This window comes from Diorhabda sublineata, chromosome 4 (genome assembly GCF_026230105.1).
Source record: "Diorhabda sublineata isolate icDioSubl1.1 chromosome 4, icDioSubl1.1, whole genome shotgun sequence".
NCBI classification, from domain to species: Eukaryota; Metazoa; Arthropoda; class Insecta; order Coleoptera; family Chrysomelidae; genus Diorhabda; species Diorhabda sublineata.
This window is the reverse complement of record NC_079477.1, coordinates 635,577-655,134: the sequence shown is the minus strand read 5'-3', so window position 1 is coordinate 655,134 and position 19,558 is coordinate 635,577. Positions and strand designations below refer to the sequence as shown.

The 19,558-nt window shown below is 30.8% G+C and overlaps 2 protein-coding genes across 4 annotated transcripts in view; one reads left to right on the top strand and one right to left on the bottom strand.

Moving 5' to 3' along the window:
* The window catches only part of LOC130442542 (synaptotagmin-15-like), an 80,952-nt gene extending 64,777 nt beyond the window's left edge, over nucleotides 1-16,175 (top strand). The window contains exons 9-10 of one of the 2 annotated variants that reach the window (XM_056776722.1): nucleotides 13,820-14,030; nucleotides 14,763-16,175. In XM_056776722.1, the coding sequence (XP_056632700.1) occupies nucleotides 13,820-14,030; nucleotides 14,763-14,890 (339 nt within the window). In that variant the 3' untranslated portion in view covers nucleotides 14,891-16,175. The remainder of the gene's footprint in view (nucleotides 1-13,819; nucleotides 14,031-14,762) is intronic. The other variant, XM_056776723.1, reaches the window with a different exon arrangement.
* On the bottom strand, nucleotides 320-11,931 carry LOC130442540 (aldehyde dehydrogenase, dimeric NADP-preferring-like). Of its 2 annotated transcripts, none has more exons than XM_056776721.1 (7): nucleotides 11,375-11,931; nucleotides 5,669-5,862; nucleotides 5,154-5,400; nucleotides 4,451-4,639; nucleotides 3,712-3,927; nucleotides 555-711; nucleotides 320-501 (listed from the first exon to the last, which is right to left on the bottom strand). In XM_056776721.1, exons 1-7 carry the CDS (start codon nucleotides 11,745-11,747, stop codon nucleotides 390-392), a joined length of 1,488 nt encoding a protein of 495 aa, XP_056632699.1. In that variant the 5' UTR covers nucleotides 11,748-11,931; the 3' UTR covers nucleotides 320-389. The 2 variants fall into 2 exon arrangements, with proteins under 2 accessions (XP_056632699.1, XP_056632698.1); XM_056776720.1 differs by lacking the exon at nucleotides 11,375-11,931 and adding an exon at nucleotides 7,952-8,760.
* Nucleotides 16,176-19,558: the final 3,383 nt, after the last annotated feature.

Sequence of the window (19,558 nt, the reverse complement as noted above, 5' to 3'; positions counted from 1 at the left end):
GCGCTAATTTTAGTGAATACCGAGTAAAATCTTCTCTGAAGAACGTGATGTCGATATTAACATCCCCAATAGCTCGCAGTTGCAAGGGTTTGTAACCACTGACTAGTTTCGACGTTATTACGTCTCATCAGAACGGTGTAACAAACTATCTGATCGATTTCCAAACGCCTCGCCTGGATTTGTGCAAATATGGACTAAAGAACAGGTAGAAGGTCAGGTATATCGTAGAGAATTAATCTAATTTAATGATATTCGTACCTTGTAATTCATTTTTTATGCCAAAATAACAGGTCGTGGGATTAATAATAATAAACAATAATAAAAGTATATTTTTATTATTTAAAACAAAATTTCCTTCGGTTTATATATAAAAAAAAATTTTTCTAATCTCATTTTTCATTTAATTTTTTATTAATATAATAACTGGATACTGTTACAGCCACCCCTAAAGCAAACATGAGCGCGTGCGTTAAATAACGCGTCGATATAACTATATTAGACCTTAAAAGAAAATTTATTAGGGAAAAAATTTAATTAGAAACGATTGTACTTACTTAGCTACATCGACAATGAATTTCGCTGAAGCTGGTGTCATCGGTGGATATTTCACTGACTCAATTTTTTCTTGTAAAGGATTGAACGATTTCGACAAAACAGATTTTTTATGTACGAATGTATCGAACGTATATTTGCCTTTATATGCACCAATTCCTACGAAAAAAATTTTTCAACAATTCCATTCCACATTAATTCATCTTTGAGTCTGTATAAATGTTTTGTTAGTTCACAATTTTCTTATCTAATATCTAATCTGTAATATATTTAATATTGTAATCTGTAATATGTGTAATCTGCGTAATCTGTAATCTGGAATGTGTAATGTGTGTAATCTGTAATGTGTAATCTGTAATCTGGAATGTGTAATGTGTAATATGTGTAATCTGTGTAATCTGTAATGTGTAATGTGTAATCTGTAATCTGGAATGTGTAATGTGTAATATGTGTAATCTGTAATGTGTAATGTGTAATCTGTAATCTGGAATGTGTAATGTGTAATCTGTAATGTGGTATCTGTAATCTGGAATGTGTAATGTGTAATCTGTGTAATGTGTAATGTGTAATCTGTAATGTGTAATGTGTAATCTGTAATGTGTAATCTGTAATGTGTAATGTGTAATCTGTAATCTGTAATCTGGAATGTGTAATGTGTAATCTGTAATCTGGAATGTGTAATGTGTAATGTGTAATATGTGTAATCTGTAATGTGTAATCTGGAATGTGTAATGTGTAATATGTGTAATGTGTAATCTGGAATGTGTAATATGTGTAATCTGTAATATGTAATGTGTAATCTGTAATCTGTAATGTGTAATGTGTAATCTGTAATGTGTAATGTGTAATATGTGTAATCTGTAATCGGGAATGTGTAATGTGTAATCTGTAATGTGTAATGTGTAATATGTGTAATCTGTAATCGGGAATGTGTAATGTGTAATGTGTAATGTGTAATGTGTAATCTGTAATCTGTAATGTGTAATCTGTAATCTGGAATGTGTAATGTGTAATATGTGTAATCTGTAATGTGTAATCTGTAATCTGGAATGTGTAATATGTGTAATGTGTAATCTGGAATGTGTAATATGTGTAATCTGTAATATGTAATGTGTAATCTGTAATCTGGAATGTGTAATGTGTAATCTGTAATGTGTAATCTGTAATGTGTAATGTGTAATGTGTAATCTGTAATGTGTAATCTGGAATGTGTAATGTGTAATATGTGTAATCTGTAATGTGTAATCTGTAATCTGGAATGTGTAATGTGTAATATGTAATCTGGAATGTGTAATGTGTAATCTGTAATCTGGAATGTGTAATGTGTAATATGTGTAATCTGTAATGTGTAATCTGTAATCTGGAATCTGTAATGTGTAATGTGTAATCTGTAATCTGGAATGTGTAATGTGTAATCTGTAATCTGGAATGTGTAATGTGTAATATGTGTAATCTGTAATGTGTAATCTGGAATGTGTAATGTGTAATATGTGTAATGTGTAATCTGGAATGTGTAATATGTGTAATCTGTAATATGTAATGTGTAATCTGTAATCTGTAATGTGTAATGTGTAATCTGTAATGTGTAATCTGTAATGTGTAATCTGTAATGTGTAATCTGTAATGTGTAATGTGTAATATGTGTAATCTGTAATCGGGAATGTGTAATCTGTAATGTGTAATGTGTAATGTGTAATCTGTAATCTGTAATGTGTAATCTGTAATCTGGAATGTGTAATGTGTAATATGTGTAATCTGTAATGTGTAATCTGTAATCTGGAATGTGTAATGTGTAATATGTGTAATCTGTAATGTGTAATCTGTAATCTGGAATGTGTAATGTGTAATATGTAATCTGGAATGTGTAATGTGTAATCTGTAATCTGGAATGTGTAATGTGTAATATGTGTAATCTGTAATGTGTAATCTGTAATCTGGAATCTGTAATGTGTAATGTGTAATCTGTAATCTGGAATGTGTAATGTGTAATCTGTAATCTGGAATGTGTAATGTGTAATCTGTAATCTGGAATGTGTAATGTGTAATCTGTAATCTGGAATGTGTAATGTGTAATCTGTAATCTGGAATGTGTAATGTGTAATATGTGTAATCTGTAATGTGTAATCTGTAATCTGGAATGTGTAATGTGTAATATGTGTAATGTGTAATCTGGAATGTGTAATATGTGTAATCTGTAATATGTAATGTGTAATCTGTAATGTGTAATGTGTAATCTGTAATGTGTAATCTGTAATGTGTAATGTGTAATATGTGTAATCTGTAATCGGGAATGTGTAATGTGTAATCTGTAATGTGTAATGTGTAATGTGTAATCTGTAATCTGTAATGTGTAATCTGTAATCTGGAATGTGTAATGTGTAATGTGTAATATGTGTAATCTGTAATGTGTAATCTGTAATCTGGAATGTGTAATGTGTAATATGTGTAATCTGTAATGTGTAATCTGTAATCTGGAATGTGTAATGTGTAATATGTGTAATGTGTAATCTGGAATGTGTAATATGTGTAATCTGTAATATGTAATGTGTAATCTGTAATCTGGAATGTGTAATGTGTAATCTGTAATGTGTAATATGTGTAATGTGTAATATGTCTAATCTGTAATGTGTAATATGTGTAATCTGGAATGTGTAATATGTGTAATTTGTAATATGTAATCTGTAATATGTGTAATCTGTAATGGAAACGTGGAAAAGTTTAAGAGAGATACGAATTTTTTTCTAAAAACCCAAATTAATATCTAGAAAGTAGATATTAGATTATAAACGCCACGGAAACTATTCGAAAAAATTAGAAGAAACCGTTCAAATACACAAAATAAAAATATTAAAAGCTACTAAAAAAGATAATGGATAAAATAGACAAATTAAATTTATTAAATTGTTCTCCAATAAAAATTAAAAAAAAAATGTAGACTAATTGAAAGATATGTCAAAAGGACGATCTAGAATAAGATAGAAGCTTCAAGGAGCTATTTAATTTCCCTTTAATGAGCTGCCTTCGTTTTATAAGTGTAATAAATCTTCGAGGAAGTTTTTACTAAACAACAAATATTGTAACTAAAGTTGCAATTCGATTTAAATATTTATCGATTGATCGAAAAACCAAACTGAACAATAATCAATAATTTTTCATTACCTGAATTTCCAACTCCACCAAATGGTAATCCATCAGCAACGATATGCATTATAGTGTCATTTATAACCATACCACCGCTAGAAGTTCTCTCCATGAAATCTTTTTTAACATTACCATCATTAGTGAATAAATACAGAGCCAGCGGTTTTTCTCGCGCGTTTATAAAGTCTATCGCTTCTTGAGCGTTTCTTACGTTAATTATAGGTAATAGAGGTCCTAAAAAACATGTCAAAACATGTGATTTCAAAAGACAAGACGGTTAATCAACTAACTACAATTTTTTGATGACTGTATTAAGGACGCTTTCAAGAACCATGACCAAAAAGCAATATGTTACTGGATATAAAATGAAAAACATCTTTCTGATTGGTTCAATAGCAACCTGTACATGTCTTGGTGTGGGGTGGACTTCTGGTAGAACCCACATCGTTGTATACTCCCATTCCCATCTACTTTTCCAGTTATTAGATCGAAACTTACGTTTATTGACATTTTGTAAGTTCTTCCTACCTTTCAGGGCGCCTTTTGACTTCTCGAGTTAGGTTAAGTTAGGTTAGGTTAGGTTAAGTTAGGGTAGGTTAGGTTAGGTTAGGTTAGGTTAGGTTAGGTTAGGTTAGGTTAGGTTAGGTTCCATCCATAACTATCATTAATCATTATTTTTTGTTTAATTACTTTGTTTATGAATAATAAGTATTTGATTGCAGTTTATACGGTTAGTAAATTGAAGTATTTCACTCACCGAATATTTCTTCTTGCATTATAGGATCTTCTGGACGGACGTCTATCAAAATAGTGGGGGAAATAAAACGTTCCGCGGCGTCGGTATGTCCACCGATGGCTATATTTTGATTTTTCAATAATTTTAACAATCTATCGAAATGCCTTTGATTAATAATGCGTCCGAAATCTTTAGAAGTCTTAACTGATCCTAAAATAGTTTTAATAACAAAAACATTCAATTATACTTATTACCCGAAACATACGGTTTAGAAAAACTCGATTGAAATCTCCAAAATCTAAATATGGGGTTTTCTTTGGTTTAAATAAATAAATTTTCTAGTAATATCAGTTTATTTATCTTACGATTTGAAAGAAAAAATCTCGAAACACTCATTTTTCTACGATATTTCGATATACAGTACAAATACGAGGGTCATTACTAAAGTTCTGATATTTGTAATGAAGAACGTGTTTGAATTGAAACGTCCAAACATTTTCTATGACTTTAGATTAGCGGATTAACCCGATATCAATGTGAAAATCAATACTCAATCAATAATTGATTCGAACGCGTGCAGAATTGTACAGAACTTTCTTCCTATTTGTTTATTTCTTCGTTACATCTTTAGAATGCTTCTATTTCATTTTTTATCGCCTTTTTCCTTTCATATTAATCGAAATTTATATCTATAAGACTTCTAAATATCAATGTCAATACTTGCCGTTATAAAATTCTTTGATTGCATCTTCCATGAAACCTAATAACTTCGCTTGAACTTCTGGTGTACACAATACGTAATCTGGTGCTATACAAACTTGTCCGCAGTTTTGTCCTTTACCCCATAATATCCTTTTGGCGGTTAGCTTCAAATTTGCCGTTTTATCTACGTACACCGGACTTTTGCCACCGAGTTCGAGCGTAACCGGAGTCAGATATTTACTAGCAGCTTCGTATATAATTTTCCCTACCTGTCAAAAATATTAAAGACGTTTCGGATGATGTTGTTTTTGATGTTTTGATTGAAAAAAAAAGAAGCTTGGAATAAAGGATATAAAATATGAATGCTTGATTCTGAAGAAGTATTTAGTACGATTGTTAATGATATAGAAACAGTTTTTTTCCATGGAACCATTCAATAATGTTATAAACAAGATTTGAAAGCTTCGAAAGTCATTAAATTCGTTTATACGTAGCTAATTTGATACACCAAAAGAGTAATGACAGTTTTTTACTTACTTGTGAAGATCCTGTATAGAAAATATAATCGAATCTGTTTTGAAGAAGTTCGGTAGTTTCTTTAGGACCACCGGTGATGACTGGATAGCAATCATTGTCGATGTATTTGGGTAATAGACGGGAAATTACTGAAGAAGTGGCTTCAGCTACCTCGGATGGTTTGATTACCACACAGTTTCCACCAGCAATGGCACCTTGAGTATCATATACAAATTAAACTATTACTTGTCGAAGACATTTTCGAAAATCTGTATCCAAACTTATTGTTTTAATTGAAGTATCATATCCAACTGTTTGTTTGTTGATTGCAAATCAATTTGGTTCATTATTGATGACGAGACTTTAGTTTAAGCACGTTTAATCAGTTTTTTCGATTAGCTCGATATGGTTGACCATAAAATCGTTCCAGAAAGTGAAATTGTTAATAAGGAATACTACTTAATCGTGTCGAGGCTTCTACGTGAAGCATTTCGACAAGATATTCGCCAGATTTAGCTCCCTGTGACTTATTTTTTGTTTCACAACTCAAAAGACAATAATCGTTTTAATGAATAACCGATTTCTTGATTTTTAGTCTTAGGATATGTCAGAAGTGGATTTTTTATAGTTTTATTTTTAAATTTTCCTTGACTATTTTTTAACCTTTTCGTTTGTTTGTTAATTCGCGATTAATGCGATGAATATGCCAATATTCGATTGTATATAAGTTTTTTAAAACATGCAATAACAGGAAATGATGTATCTCTATCGAAATACGAGGTGAGTGAAATAAATAACGAAATTCATTTCGATATTCATCTTAAAATTGTATTTTTCGATATATCGACCTACACGTTATTAATAATTTATCCAGGTAGTGGTTATAGACGTACCACTACTTAAAGATGGCGGTTATTTCCGGAAAAAATCGATTCTTATAACAATTCGAACGACATTTTAAAAAATCGATTTCCAAAAAATCGATTTCTGTATTTATATTGTGATTACGAATGTATTTTATGAAAAATACCGTGATAAACAATCCCTGCGGTCTCTTATGAGTAAAATCTGGGATTTTATAGTTAAGGGAATTCGATAATAAAAAGTCTACAAATATCCGAGCGGTTCTGCTCAAAATATAAGATTAAATCTGCCCGCGATAATGTTTAAAATATTTCCATCGCAAGTGTATCAGCTGATTGTAACTAATTTTTGAACAAAATCGATTATCAACTGTCAAATATCGATTTATTTGGTACGAGGAATCGATTGTTCGATAAATCGATTTCATTTCGCCATGTCTAACTACTACAATAATCCCATGACTTAAAACTAATTATATAACATTTTTTTTGAGACTTTTAGTCATTTTTTCGGTATTTGAAACGTTTTTGTGCACGATTGTATCTTTTGTTGTTGTTAACACCGAAAAATAGTCATCATATTAATAACTTTTATTCTTTTTCCATATAAAATTGTTTTTTTCCAATATACTTCTTTTTAATTTATTTATAATTATCCACTTTGACCTATTGATAAATTAAAATTACTTTGCGACATTGAAAATAATGTTTATATCTTTAAACAGGTTTTTTTCTTAATGAACAAGCTTTATAATTAGATATACATCAGAATTTTATATGTAAAAAACATAATTCATTTATTTAATCGGGAACTGATTAATAATTTGATTTTTATAATGAAGTTTTCGAGTGTTTTTGGTAGTTATTGAATTAAATTATTACTCAAATTAAAAGTAATTCGCCAAATTTTAACTTGTTAATTTAATTCATGGATTTTTTGAGGTTATGACCGCAGGTTTTGAGGTTATGTCTACTGATTTAACAGTAATTTATAATTACCCTTAATTTGGGACATAAAGTAGAAAAATTGTTAAAATATTAATTTTAATTTAACTTAAATTTCATTTCATTTACATAATTCACAGATTCATTTTTTAAAAATGTAATGAAATAATAAAAAAATACGCGTTTTGGCTAAGTAATTATCTGAAAATTTATTTTCGTATACAAAAAATATCACGATATCGTATTGTTTTTTTTTTGATAATTTTTGAAAATCGAAACGCGTCAATTGTATATGAATCTTTCGAAAATTATTTGAAAAAACTAATTTTAAAACAGAATATACGTAAAATGAAGATGTTTTATGAGAAACCAAAAAATTTTTTATCAATCATTCAAGAAATTAATTGATTAAAACAGTTTACGTTTAAGATATAATCAAGTTTAGTAATTTTTTTCGTTAAACTAATAAATTTTCGTGGTATGAAACTTTACTCACCGACTACGGGCATAAATAACACAAACACAGGATAATTCCATGCACCGATCACCAACACGACCCCATACGGATCACTAGTAATCAACAAATCATCAAAAAAGTTTGCGATACTTTTTTTCACTTTTTCCGGCTTTATCCAATCGTCCAAGTTGTTCAAATGATTGCGAATTTCTTTTTTCACAAGAGAAATTTCCGCAATAAGCGCTTCCTCGTGAGATTTTTTCAAATCGGCGTACAGAGCTTCGCAAATGGATTTTTCTTCTTTTTCAAAAAAGTCCAATAGTCCTTTCAATTGTTCCTTCCTGAAGGACAACGGCAGCGTTTTGTGGCTTTTGAATATTTCTCTAGTACATTCGACAGTTTCCGATATAGATTTATTTGTCTTGACACCATCATCTACGTTTATTATCGACGACTGGGTGAGTTTTACCCTCGGGAGAAATTGTCCGTCCATATTCTCCTCGGATTGTAGTGATATCATTTTATTTGGTGTTGTTTATATATATATATAGTAGTTGATTCTTGCTGACCTTGTACGGAACTCAAGTTCGGTTTGTTTATGTGTGTGTGTGTGTGTGTTTTTTTTTTGTATTAATTGGAAAATATCAATCCAAAAAATGTATTATTACTAGTAATACACGTAGTTTACGAAACTCGACGACTATTATCATAAAATTTTTGTTTTTTCCCTGCCTTATCTGCGTCCTAATATTTATTTCGTTCTCTTATCAAACAGGTCGAAGATCAATGAGTTCTGATATGGTACATTTCATACTTTATAAAGTCGAATTAATTAAAATCTACGAGGGCTACTATTTATCTTTTACAATTTTTTTGATTTTGTTATTAGTAGAAAAGAGTTTTTTTGCGCAAATGTTTCAGTTAACACAGTGGAAACTCGATTCACCGGACTAAATGTTGTTGTTAGGGATTCGGATAATCAAAAAGTCCGTATTGGTTATTGAATTTTCATTCTTCTGTTTAAGTACTCAGTTCCAAACCTATTCCGACTCGTTAGTGCTTGCACAAATTCGACTTTTAGTACAAATTATTAAACATTTTGTAACTTGATTCAATATTACTCAATTATTCAATTGATCGCAGTTGATAGTGCGGATAATCGCGAATCCGTATAACTTAGAGCCGGATAATCGAGTTTCTACCGTATATTCTGATTATATAACCATATACGTAAAAAGAAATGTGTTTTTTTTCAACGCTCGTTGTGTACGACAGTTGGTTTTGATTAGTAGCAGTTGATAGTGCGGATAATCGCGAATCCGTATAACTTAGAGTCGGATAATCGAGTTTCTACTGTATATTTTGACTATATAACCATATACGTAAAAAGAAATGTGTTTTTTTTCAACGCTCGTTGTGTACGACAGTTAGTTTTGATTGGTCGCAGTTGATAGTGCGGATAATCGCGTATCCGTATAACTGAGAGCCGGATAATCGAGTTTCTACTGTATATTCTGATTATATAACCATATATACATAAAAAGAAATGTGTTTTTTCCAACGCTCGTTGTGTACGACAGTTGGTTTTGATTAGTCGCAGTTGATAGTGCGGATAATCGCGAATCCGTATAACTTAGATCCGGATAATCGAGTTTCTACTCTATATTCTGATTATATAACCATATACGTAAAAAGAACTGTATTTTTTTTCAACGCTCGTTGTGTACGACAGTTGGTTTAGATTGATCGCAGTTGATAGTGCGGATAATCGCGAATCCTTATAACTGAGAGCCGGATAATCGAGTTTCTACTGTATAAAATATATTTTTTATCTGATGAATAACTTTAAGAAAATATAATTAAAGTCAAAAATTTATGGTGGATAAGTATAAATATTTTTCAAAAACGGACATTTTATATATGTTTTTTGACTTGAACACAATCACCCTTTATAATTTCACATATATAAATATTCATATTTTGGAAAATTTTTATCTAATCATATATTTTCTTCCATAGTCCAGGCAACCAAAGTAAGAAAGATCCGATTTCCATAAAAATTATGAATTAAGTTTATTTTACCCTTATTTTCAAAATCTACTTTTTACCGATATGTGCAAATTACTCTTAGGGGTGAAAACTACCCTTTATTGCGAAAACTCAATAAAATTAAAAGTATTTAATCGGGAGAAAAAAATATTTGAGGGTTGAATAAAAGTTGTTTAATGCTACGGTATTTATATTTTTTTAAAACCCTTTTTAATGTATTTCATCGCTTATGAAGTATTATCTTTATAAGGGATGATAATATAAAATTAAAGACCCCCTTTACCAAAAAAAAAAAAAACGGACGAGGCAGCTGCACGTGTATCTACGATGTATACTTTAAATTTACACTTTTTTGTTTTTTGACCAAATCTCGGTTAATTTTCAAAATATTCAGTCGTTAAAAACGTAGTTTTATAGGGAATTTCATAACCTAAAAGTTTTAAATTTTCTTAGCTTGTTAATTTTAAAAGGGTAAAGTTTAAATGGTGCGAAAATGGTACTAGTCATACGTTAGGACAAGTTTTGTAAAGTCATATCTTGGTTATTATATAAGATAAAAAAAATTAAAAAAAAGGAAAATGTTTGTTAAGAAAAATACCAACTTTTTGTTCTCCACTAATTTTTACGTATATCCTATAGTTTTTCCGAAATTTTGGAATAAAAAGAGATTTTTAAAAATTTCGAAAATAATTTTTCGACTTTAAACATAATTTTTTTCGAAATTGTGCATTCTAAATCGTTCAAACTCCCAGAAATCTTTTTTATTACGTAAATAAAGTAGATCGACAGTGATTTATCTTTTTATTGCAATTTGGGTACTATTGGTAAAGGTGAAAATGTGTTTTTGTTCTAAAAAAAAAAAATATAAATCGATTTTATTTTGGTCATAACTATCTTAGTTTATATGCTAGAGAGTTCTATTGAGCCTCATTTCAAAGCTTTTTAAAAGTTCTTTGAAAAAGATTTAATGCGATTTTCTCGAAAAATTGACCGTTTTTCCGTTATTCGACGTGGAATTTTCAAAAAATTTTCGTTCGAATACAAACTTTTTATTAGACCTACAACCAATTAAAAAGCAAAAATCTTTCCGTTTTTTTTAAAAACTTAATTTTTGTATTTCACACTTTTGATAAAATCGAAAGTTTTCCATGAAAAATTGATTAAAAACGTGGTTTTTCAGAAAAATTTTCAATCGCGCATAACTCAAAATCTATTGATTTTAAAAAAAAAAAATGCTAAGAACAATTTTTGTTCATAATTTGATTCTCTATCGATTTCCGTTGTTATTTTCTATATAAAAATTTCCCAGGAAAAAATGACACATTGAAATAGGGTAGATTTTACTTTTTGATGTATTACCTAGTCAAAATTTAATTAAAATCGATGGAGGTTGACAGTTATTCGGTAACTCACCTGCCAAAGGCATCAAAATTGTCATCAGAGGATAATTCCAGGTTCCAATTAACAAAACAACACCATAAGGTTCACTAGTAATAAAAAAAACATCCTTACAATTATTAGTAATATTTTTTTCGTTGTTGTGTACATCGATCCAGTTATCAAGATTTTTTAATATGTGACGAATTTCTCTTTTTCCCCCTTCTATTTCGAAAATTTTCGATTCAAAATACGGTCTTCTCATGTCGGTATACAGAGCATCGCAAAGTGCATTTTCTTCGTTTTCGAAAAAATTCAATAACGCGCTTAACTGCTTTTTTCTAAAGGCAATAGGCAAAGTTCTGGCGGAGTCAAAACTTTTTTCTGTTTTCGCCACGATAGTTTTCATGTTTCTAATAATTAGGAAACCTTGATTTTACGGTTTATGGTTCATGATAATTCCTAATGGTCTAACCCACCTCGAATTTATTAAATCACCAACAAATTTGTTAATAAAAAGAAATAAGAACTTGGTTATTTTTTAACTACTTGAAACTTGAGTAAAATCTAATTGATTGCAGGAAAAACTAATGAAGTTGTTAGCGTATATACAAATTGCGTCAAATAGCGAATTACACCACAGGATTGTATCGCAAAATTTCTACCCTTTATTTAAACATGTCTAAAGTCTAGTTTCCTCTAATAATAAAATATTGAAACATTATTGGAAACGAAAGTTTAAAAGAGTCGCGGTACCAAAGAAATATACCAAAGGAGACGGTAAATAGGAGAGATTTGGTGAAATTCAATCCAGAAAGACTGTAAACCACTCCTTGGCCTGTCGAAAGACCAAGAAAAGTCTTTTGTACGCGAATTGCTCCATTACTTTCAACTCCAATCACTGTCTCCAGCGATGTTCAATAAGTTGAGAACAGAAAATAATCCGAGGGAGCCAAGTCTTGCGAATAGGATGCTTATTTTGGTCATTGCAATAACGAATGTTTCAGCTGGTGGATTGTCTTGAAGAAACAACCCTTTTTGGCTCGATTTTTTCGCCTGAACGTTGCATAATACTCGCCGTTGATTGGTTTTTTCTTTTTCAACTTCCTTTTCAAACCGACGCCATGACCTTCACTTCACGTGGAACAGTCTTTGCATTGTTTGGAGCTGGTTCTCCCTTTTTAGTCACTCGATTGAAACATCTTCACGACGTTGTTTGTTGTATGGTGACATTTTTTTAACTACCTTCGACATTTCTGGAGTCGTCCGTCGCCTCATTTGATCGATCAGTGCGTTGTTGGACTCCGTAGTCTCGTCTAAACTTTGCTACCCAATATTTTAGTGCTGCAGCCTCACCCAGAGTAGAATCTAGTTCAGTTTTTTTATTGGTTGGGCTAGACTAAGGCCTTTTAAATAAAACGATGTTTACAAATTCACTGAAAACGTTTCGAGCAACGACCGCCATTTCTAGATCAAGCCAGGTACAATTCCGGATGAAATGAATTATTGTCAAATTTTTTCAAATGTCCATGTCTAAAATTGTTTAAATAAAATCTTTTAGACCACATACAGTGGTATAAAGATGGATTCAATTGACTAGATTTGATATGTTGAAAATAATTGATTGTCTCTTAATTTAATAGTTTTGAAGCTACAAATCATAATCAACTACAAAAACTAATCGCCAGATTTAATCCCCTCGGATAATTTTTCGTTCACGTACTCGAAGAAATCGCTCGGTGGTTTTAGAAGCTTGACGGTTCTCATTAAGAGTATCAAACTTATTGAACATCTCTGGTAAAAGTGTTTTCTTCGTATTTATGTAAATCGAAAACTTTTTTTTGAGATTCTGACCCCTTATTAGGCATATTATGATAAATACTGACCTGGATTTCAATTTTACAAACTGCACATAACAACAACGATTGTTATAAACACTAATAGCATTAATGAGAAAACAGAATGAAAAACTTGATACTTTGGACTTTAAAACGGAAAAATTTTCACTTATATACAAGGAAAGTTCGATAATTAAACAACATATGAAAATAGTTTTCTTTTAGTTTGTCGTGACTTAAAATCCGAAGTGCGAAAGCGTTACGTAAATAATTATCGAGCTGCCCTCGTAATTAAATGTTAAAAATTATAAAAATTAATAATATAAATGACAAGAATAAGTTTATTTTTGAATTCTTGAAGGTAGGTAACCCTATCGACCGAATTATTAAACAAAGAAACATAATTGTTTATATATACCGGGTGTATCAATAAATAGGTGTATTGAAGGTAGTAAAAGCGCCGAAATATGTTGTGTTTGTGTTATATACACAGCGATCCAAAAGATCTATTGTATTATGGGGGATTTTTATCGGAAATTCCATTCGGTTTAACATATTTGAAGCATTTTGACAGTTCGATATAACCCCGAACTTTCTGACTATATTACAATATAATCCGCAAATTTTTTTTTTTTTTTCGCAGTTTTTGGGGGATAAACTTGAAGCTTACGTCCGATTGACTCTAAGTCACCACTACAAGACGGTCAAAGAAAAACGTACCGAGATAGCGAAATGTTCGAATGACAGAACTGTCACTTTTATAGAAGGATTTAATTTTAAAGTCGGAACTTCGCAAGTTGAAACTACGAGTTTAGCGTTTCACGTATTCCAATCGACCAGTGGTTACGGTAGGGGTAGGTGTTCGGTAAAATAGGATGGCGGAAATTCCTTGTTTGACGAAAAAAACAAATCATTATACACATTTTTACTCTTTATCGACTTTTAATGTGATAAAAAACCGTCATTTTCCACCGCGTCAATTTTTTTTAAGCTTGTTTCGGTTAGGATATAGATTATTTGAGATATACTCAATAGTTATATGATGTTTAAATAGTTTGACATCCTTATAATTCATCATCATAAATTCATCAAAGGATCTGATGTGTTTACAGCTCCCACTTTTTTCAAAAAATTCAGGATATGGAATTTATGGTGCCAGATCGTAAACTTCCTGACGTAGTTTCGTAAATATGTGGATAGATTCCTCCAGTAATTATTTTTTCCGTACATATTTCTTTTCTCGTGTTTCCTGGGGTTGATTCCACAAAAGGGGTCAGTTCCTACGGAGAGTTTCTTCACCTCTGCTGGAGCTACTCCATTGCTCTCTATTCCTATGCGTTCTGGAAGACTTTGAACTGTCATTTGAAGTTTTGATGGTTTTTTTTTAATATCCGAAGATTGATTATCGATCGAAATTAAATGATATTTTTGATTCTTTATGTTGTCAATTATTGGAACAAGGAATTTTCGTTGCAAGCTTATAGATTTAGAGCTAAAACTAGAAGCTGTAGTTCGATAATGATTTAGATGAATGTTTTTTGGAAAGAGAGCGGCAGGATTGAGACTTTATGCTGATTTTATTTCAGATAAATTGATCGGGAAATGCGTGCTGGGTTCGTATATGTTCGCCAGAGGTAAAGCGCTGATCCAATGGAACACAGCTTTCGTTAACCCCATGGAACAATGTCAACAATGGCAAGCTCTATCGGAATAAATTTAAAATTTGATGTATGAATGTAGTACAAAGAAAAATTATTTATTCGTTGTTCGATGTATGTTTTATATTGTATCTAATGTATAAAAAACAAAACATACATACTAGGGATGCTAGGGAAACATAAAGCTTAGAAATAAATGGAGATGTATGTGTTATTTACCATAAAAAATAGTTCTATCAAACTTGTAAGTACTGTATGAAAAATAATTCAACAGTTTTTGTTAATTAACGTTTTTCGTATTGTTTCTTAATTCATTTATACACTTAACTTTCATTAATTTACTTATAAATATCACTTTGTGCGATTATTTTCACTAATTCGTTCCTTTTACTACGACTATTTATTTAAAAACTGACTAACCGCGTTTACGCGAATCATTTATATATCTAAAGCAAAAATAAAATTATTTAGAAGAAATACTGCAAATAAACCGCTTGCTACTAAAGAAATTTATACGTCATTAATGAAAAACGTGAAAAGCGCCGCGCGAAATTAAAATTTCATAGTAGATCTACAGGACCGGCTTAGGGAACCATTTTGCCAACAATTGGCCAATGAAAAGGTTAAATGATTCTTGTAAAAGATAAAAATTCAATACATCTTTGCATAATTTATGAATAAATACGTTATTTCTATAAAAAAAAAAAATAGACCGGAAGGGATTGGATAAAGGATTGTTTTCTGATTCCAGCATATAAGCTCGGAAAACATTTTTATGAATGTTCATACATATTTTGGATACTAAAATCGATGATAAACATGACAGGAATGAAGATGCTGCAATATCAATGGAAACTCGAGGAATTTTCCACTAATTCTTTGTACGTTTTACGCTATTTTAATACTAAAAAAGGCAGGACTTTGATCCAATTCCTCTCGATCTAAATTTTTTTTAAATATTATTTTCCCGCTTCAATTACGTAATGAAGATTTGTGGTAAAAGTACTTTTGTCAGAAAAATTAATCAATTTATCGAAATTTTTTGGTTTTTTTTTCCAAATTAGATCCCTTAAAGACAAACAGAGCTTCAATCGCCTAGCTTTAACCAAAAATCTAAAAAATGAATATTCAAATCGAGATTTTTTCATTTTTTGAAGGACACAGTACAGAAAAAATAATTTCCAAATCAGTTCCATGATTATTTTTAGTTGTTTGTCTTCAAGTATGATCTAAATAAATCGGACCAAATGCATTGCATGAGAAACAATTAGATAATGATAACGATTAACGTTATTGCGTTGTTGTGTGTATAGAAATAAATAAATAATTTGTATTAGACACCCTCCGACTTTTATTTACACCCTATACATCCTAATATTAAATATTTAGTTTAATTTTTTCACTACAACAAGTTCCGTCCTCTTTAGATTTTTTACCGCACGATACTTTTGGAATAAACCTCGTATAACAATATTATTAACAATTAAAAAAATTTGCGAAATATAAATTTCAAAATAATTTCCCCATTCATTTATTTCCATTTTTTCGATGTTACCCCTCGTATATATTTCTTCTTTGGTCCACCTCTTCTTCTTTCAATTCCCTCTACCTCAAATTTTGTTTATATTCCGTCTGCAGACGTGTCCCAACCATCTGACTATATTTTAAACCACTCAGTATAGTAATAATAATTTTCGACGAAACACCCTGTATATATTTAAAATAGAATTGTTTCTAAACGCCGTTTGCCCAGCCAAAATTTTCAGAGCATATAATAATGTGTTTCTAAATTATGTTTTTGTCTGGAATTTTTAATTAAGTACATACAAATTAACTAAAGTTATTACTAATTGTTTTGGTAGTATTCCAATGTGTTTATTTTGTGTTTTGAAAAATAAACGAGATCATGTGATGGTTTTTAATAGAAATTTCGAAAAACCTCATTCAACTCAAATTCAAAATCGAAGAATTGACATTCTTATATTGAAAATGATGAATCATTTTGATTAGATCAAATCAGTGTCTTTCATTTAAATCGTGGTGCGATTCGTTGGATCGGTGGAATTCTCAGAGCTTGTTATGGACTGCAGGGACTTTTTTAAAATACACCTCTACCTACCTACTCCACGTTCAGAATTACTTGCCTGCTCTATATTGTACAATGCAAAAAAATGCACAATCATTTGCCGATTGAGAAACCTGGTTAAGTGGGACCTGGATAACCTCTCTGGACTTTTTGTATTTTGTTAAATGATATCTGAATTCTAAGACTTTTTCGATGTTTACCTCTATAATTAAGACTATGCAGCTCAATTATTTGTATAAGTGAGACAAAGACAAAGCTGGAGATCTGCGCGACGTTCCCAGATTATTTACCACATGTAGGAATGTCTTAAATGAAGAAAAAGAAGAAGATTGTGAAGAGATTCTTGTGAAAATTTCAAAGCGTGAGTCAATGGAAGCTTTAGAAACTTTACACAAGTGTTTCGAAATTTCGAAATATTTTATTTGGTTCAGTTTTTACAAACTTTCGTCTACTAATCGTACCAATTTCTTTCTGTATATAGAGTCTTGAAATATTTAAAAGCTGGTATAGATTCCAAAGACATTAAATCTATATTTAGGCAAGGTAAAAGTTTTTTAAGAAGATTATTTCGTTGGCTGCAGTAGGCGTTTGCTTTATATTCGATTTAGTTCGTTAGCGCGCGAACTATAGACTGACAGCTGACAGCTGTCAGTTTTATACAAGTGTCTTTTGAAGGTTAGGACTAACTGAAAATCATACAATTTGAATTGTTTAGTTCTATGCTTGCTACGAACTTATATGCTAATTTTTACCTATAATTTTGTAGTTTCCTTCTGTATATTGAAATTTTATTATATTTGGTTTAGTTTTTACAAACTTTTGTCTACAAATCGAACCAATTTCTCACTCTATAGAGTCTTTAAATATGAATTGTAATATTTAGAAGGTGTTCTAAATTCCGAAGACATTAAATCTATATTTAAGTGTAATTAGGAAACTGTAATAAGATTGTTTCGGTACATGTCATCGTCAAAATTGATTATACGACTTAATGACGTGCGAGATGTCGGACCCGGTTGTTCTCACCTCATTTCGTTGCCACAATTTTCTAACCCGTTATGAGATTCCGAATAAATTTAGAGAAGCAAACCAGTGTACGAATATAATATTTGGTTTTTTAGTAACGAGATTTCGGTACGGTGAATAAAATGGTAATTATTTCATTTTGTATATAAAATTACCATTTTCACTATACCTTCATATATATATATATTTTAGAATGACCAATAACGAAAATTGTCTATACTAAAAAACAGTTTTAAATAAATTTTTGACGAGGCTGAATTGAATAATCGAATTACCAAAAGTAATCCCGATCAAAATGCGTTAGCTCACGAACTAATCGAGTGACAGCTGTCAGTTTTATACGATTGTCTTTTATTCAAAATGCGTTAGCTCACGAACTAATCGAGTGACAGCTGTCAGTTTTGTACGATTGTTTTTTGAAGGTTAGAACTAAGTAAAAATCAAATTGAATTGTTTGATTCTACGGTTACTGAATGGATATTTCTATTGACAGTAATCGTTTGTTTTATATTCGGTTTAGTTCGTTTTTTACTCAAAATGCGTTAGCTCACGAACTAATCGAGTGACAGCTGTCAGTTTTATACGATTGTCTTTTATTCAAAATGCGTTAGCCACGAACTAATCGAATGACAGCTGTCAGTTTTATACGATTGTCTTTTGAAGGTTAGAACTAAGTAAAAATCAAATTGAATTGTTTGATTCTACGGTTACTGAATGGATATTTCTATTGACAGTAATCGTTTGTTTTATATTCGGTTTAGTTCGTTTTTTACTCAAAATGCGTTAGCTCACGAACTAATCGAGTGACAGCTGTCAGTTTTATACGATTGTCTTTTATTCAAAATGCGTTAGCTCACGAACTAATCGAGTGACAGCTGTCAGTTTTATACGATTGTTTTTTGAAGGTTAGAACTAAGTAAAAATCAAATTGAATTGTTTGATTCTATGGTTACTGAATGGATATTTCTATTGACAGTAATCGTTTGTTTTATATTCGGTTTAGTTCGTTTTTTACTCAAAATGCGTTAGCTCACGAACTAATCGAGTGACAGCTGTCAGTTTTATACGATTGTCTTTTATTCAAAATGCGTTAGCTCACGAACTAATCGAGTGACAGCTGTCAGTTTTATACGATTGTTTTTTGAAGGTTAGAACTAAGTAAAAATCAAATTGAATTGTTTGATTCTATGGTTACTGAATGGATATTTCTATTGACAGTAGTCGTTTGCTCTATATTCGGTTTAGTTCGTTTTTTTACTCAAAATGCGTTAGCTCACGAACTAATCGAGTGACAGCTGTCAGTTTTATACGATTGTCTTTTATTCAAAATGCGTTAGCTCACGAACTAATCGAATGACAGCTGCCAGTTTTATACGATTGTTTTTGAAGGTTAGAACTAAGTAAAAATCAAATTGAATTGTTTGATTCTATGGTTACTGAATGGATATTTCTATTGACAGTAGTCGTTTGCTCTATATTCGGTTTAGTTCGTTTTTTTACTCAAAATGCATTAGCTCACGAACTAATCGAGTGACAGCTGTCAGTTTTATACGATTGTCTTTTATTCAAAATGCGTTAGCTCACGAACTAATCGAATGACAGCTGCCAGTTT

Excerpts from the sequence above, each read along its gene's own strand:
- LOC130442540 (XM_056776720.1), bottom strand. The coding sequence starts at position 8,432 with ATGATATCACTACAATCCGAGGAGAATATGGACGGACAATTTCTCCCG. Across the intron at positions 5,863-7,951 it reads GTTATTTATGCCCGTAGTCG|GTGCCATTGCTGGTGGAAAC; the intron begins GTGAGTAAAGTT and ends ATGATACTCAAG. Across the intron at positions 4,640-5,153 it reads AATCAAAGAATTTTATAACG|GATCAGTTAAGACTTCTAAA; the intron begins GCAAGTATTGAC and ends AAACTATTTTAG.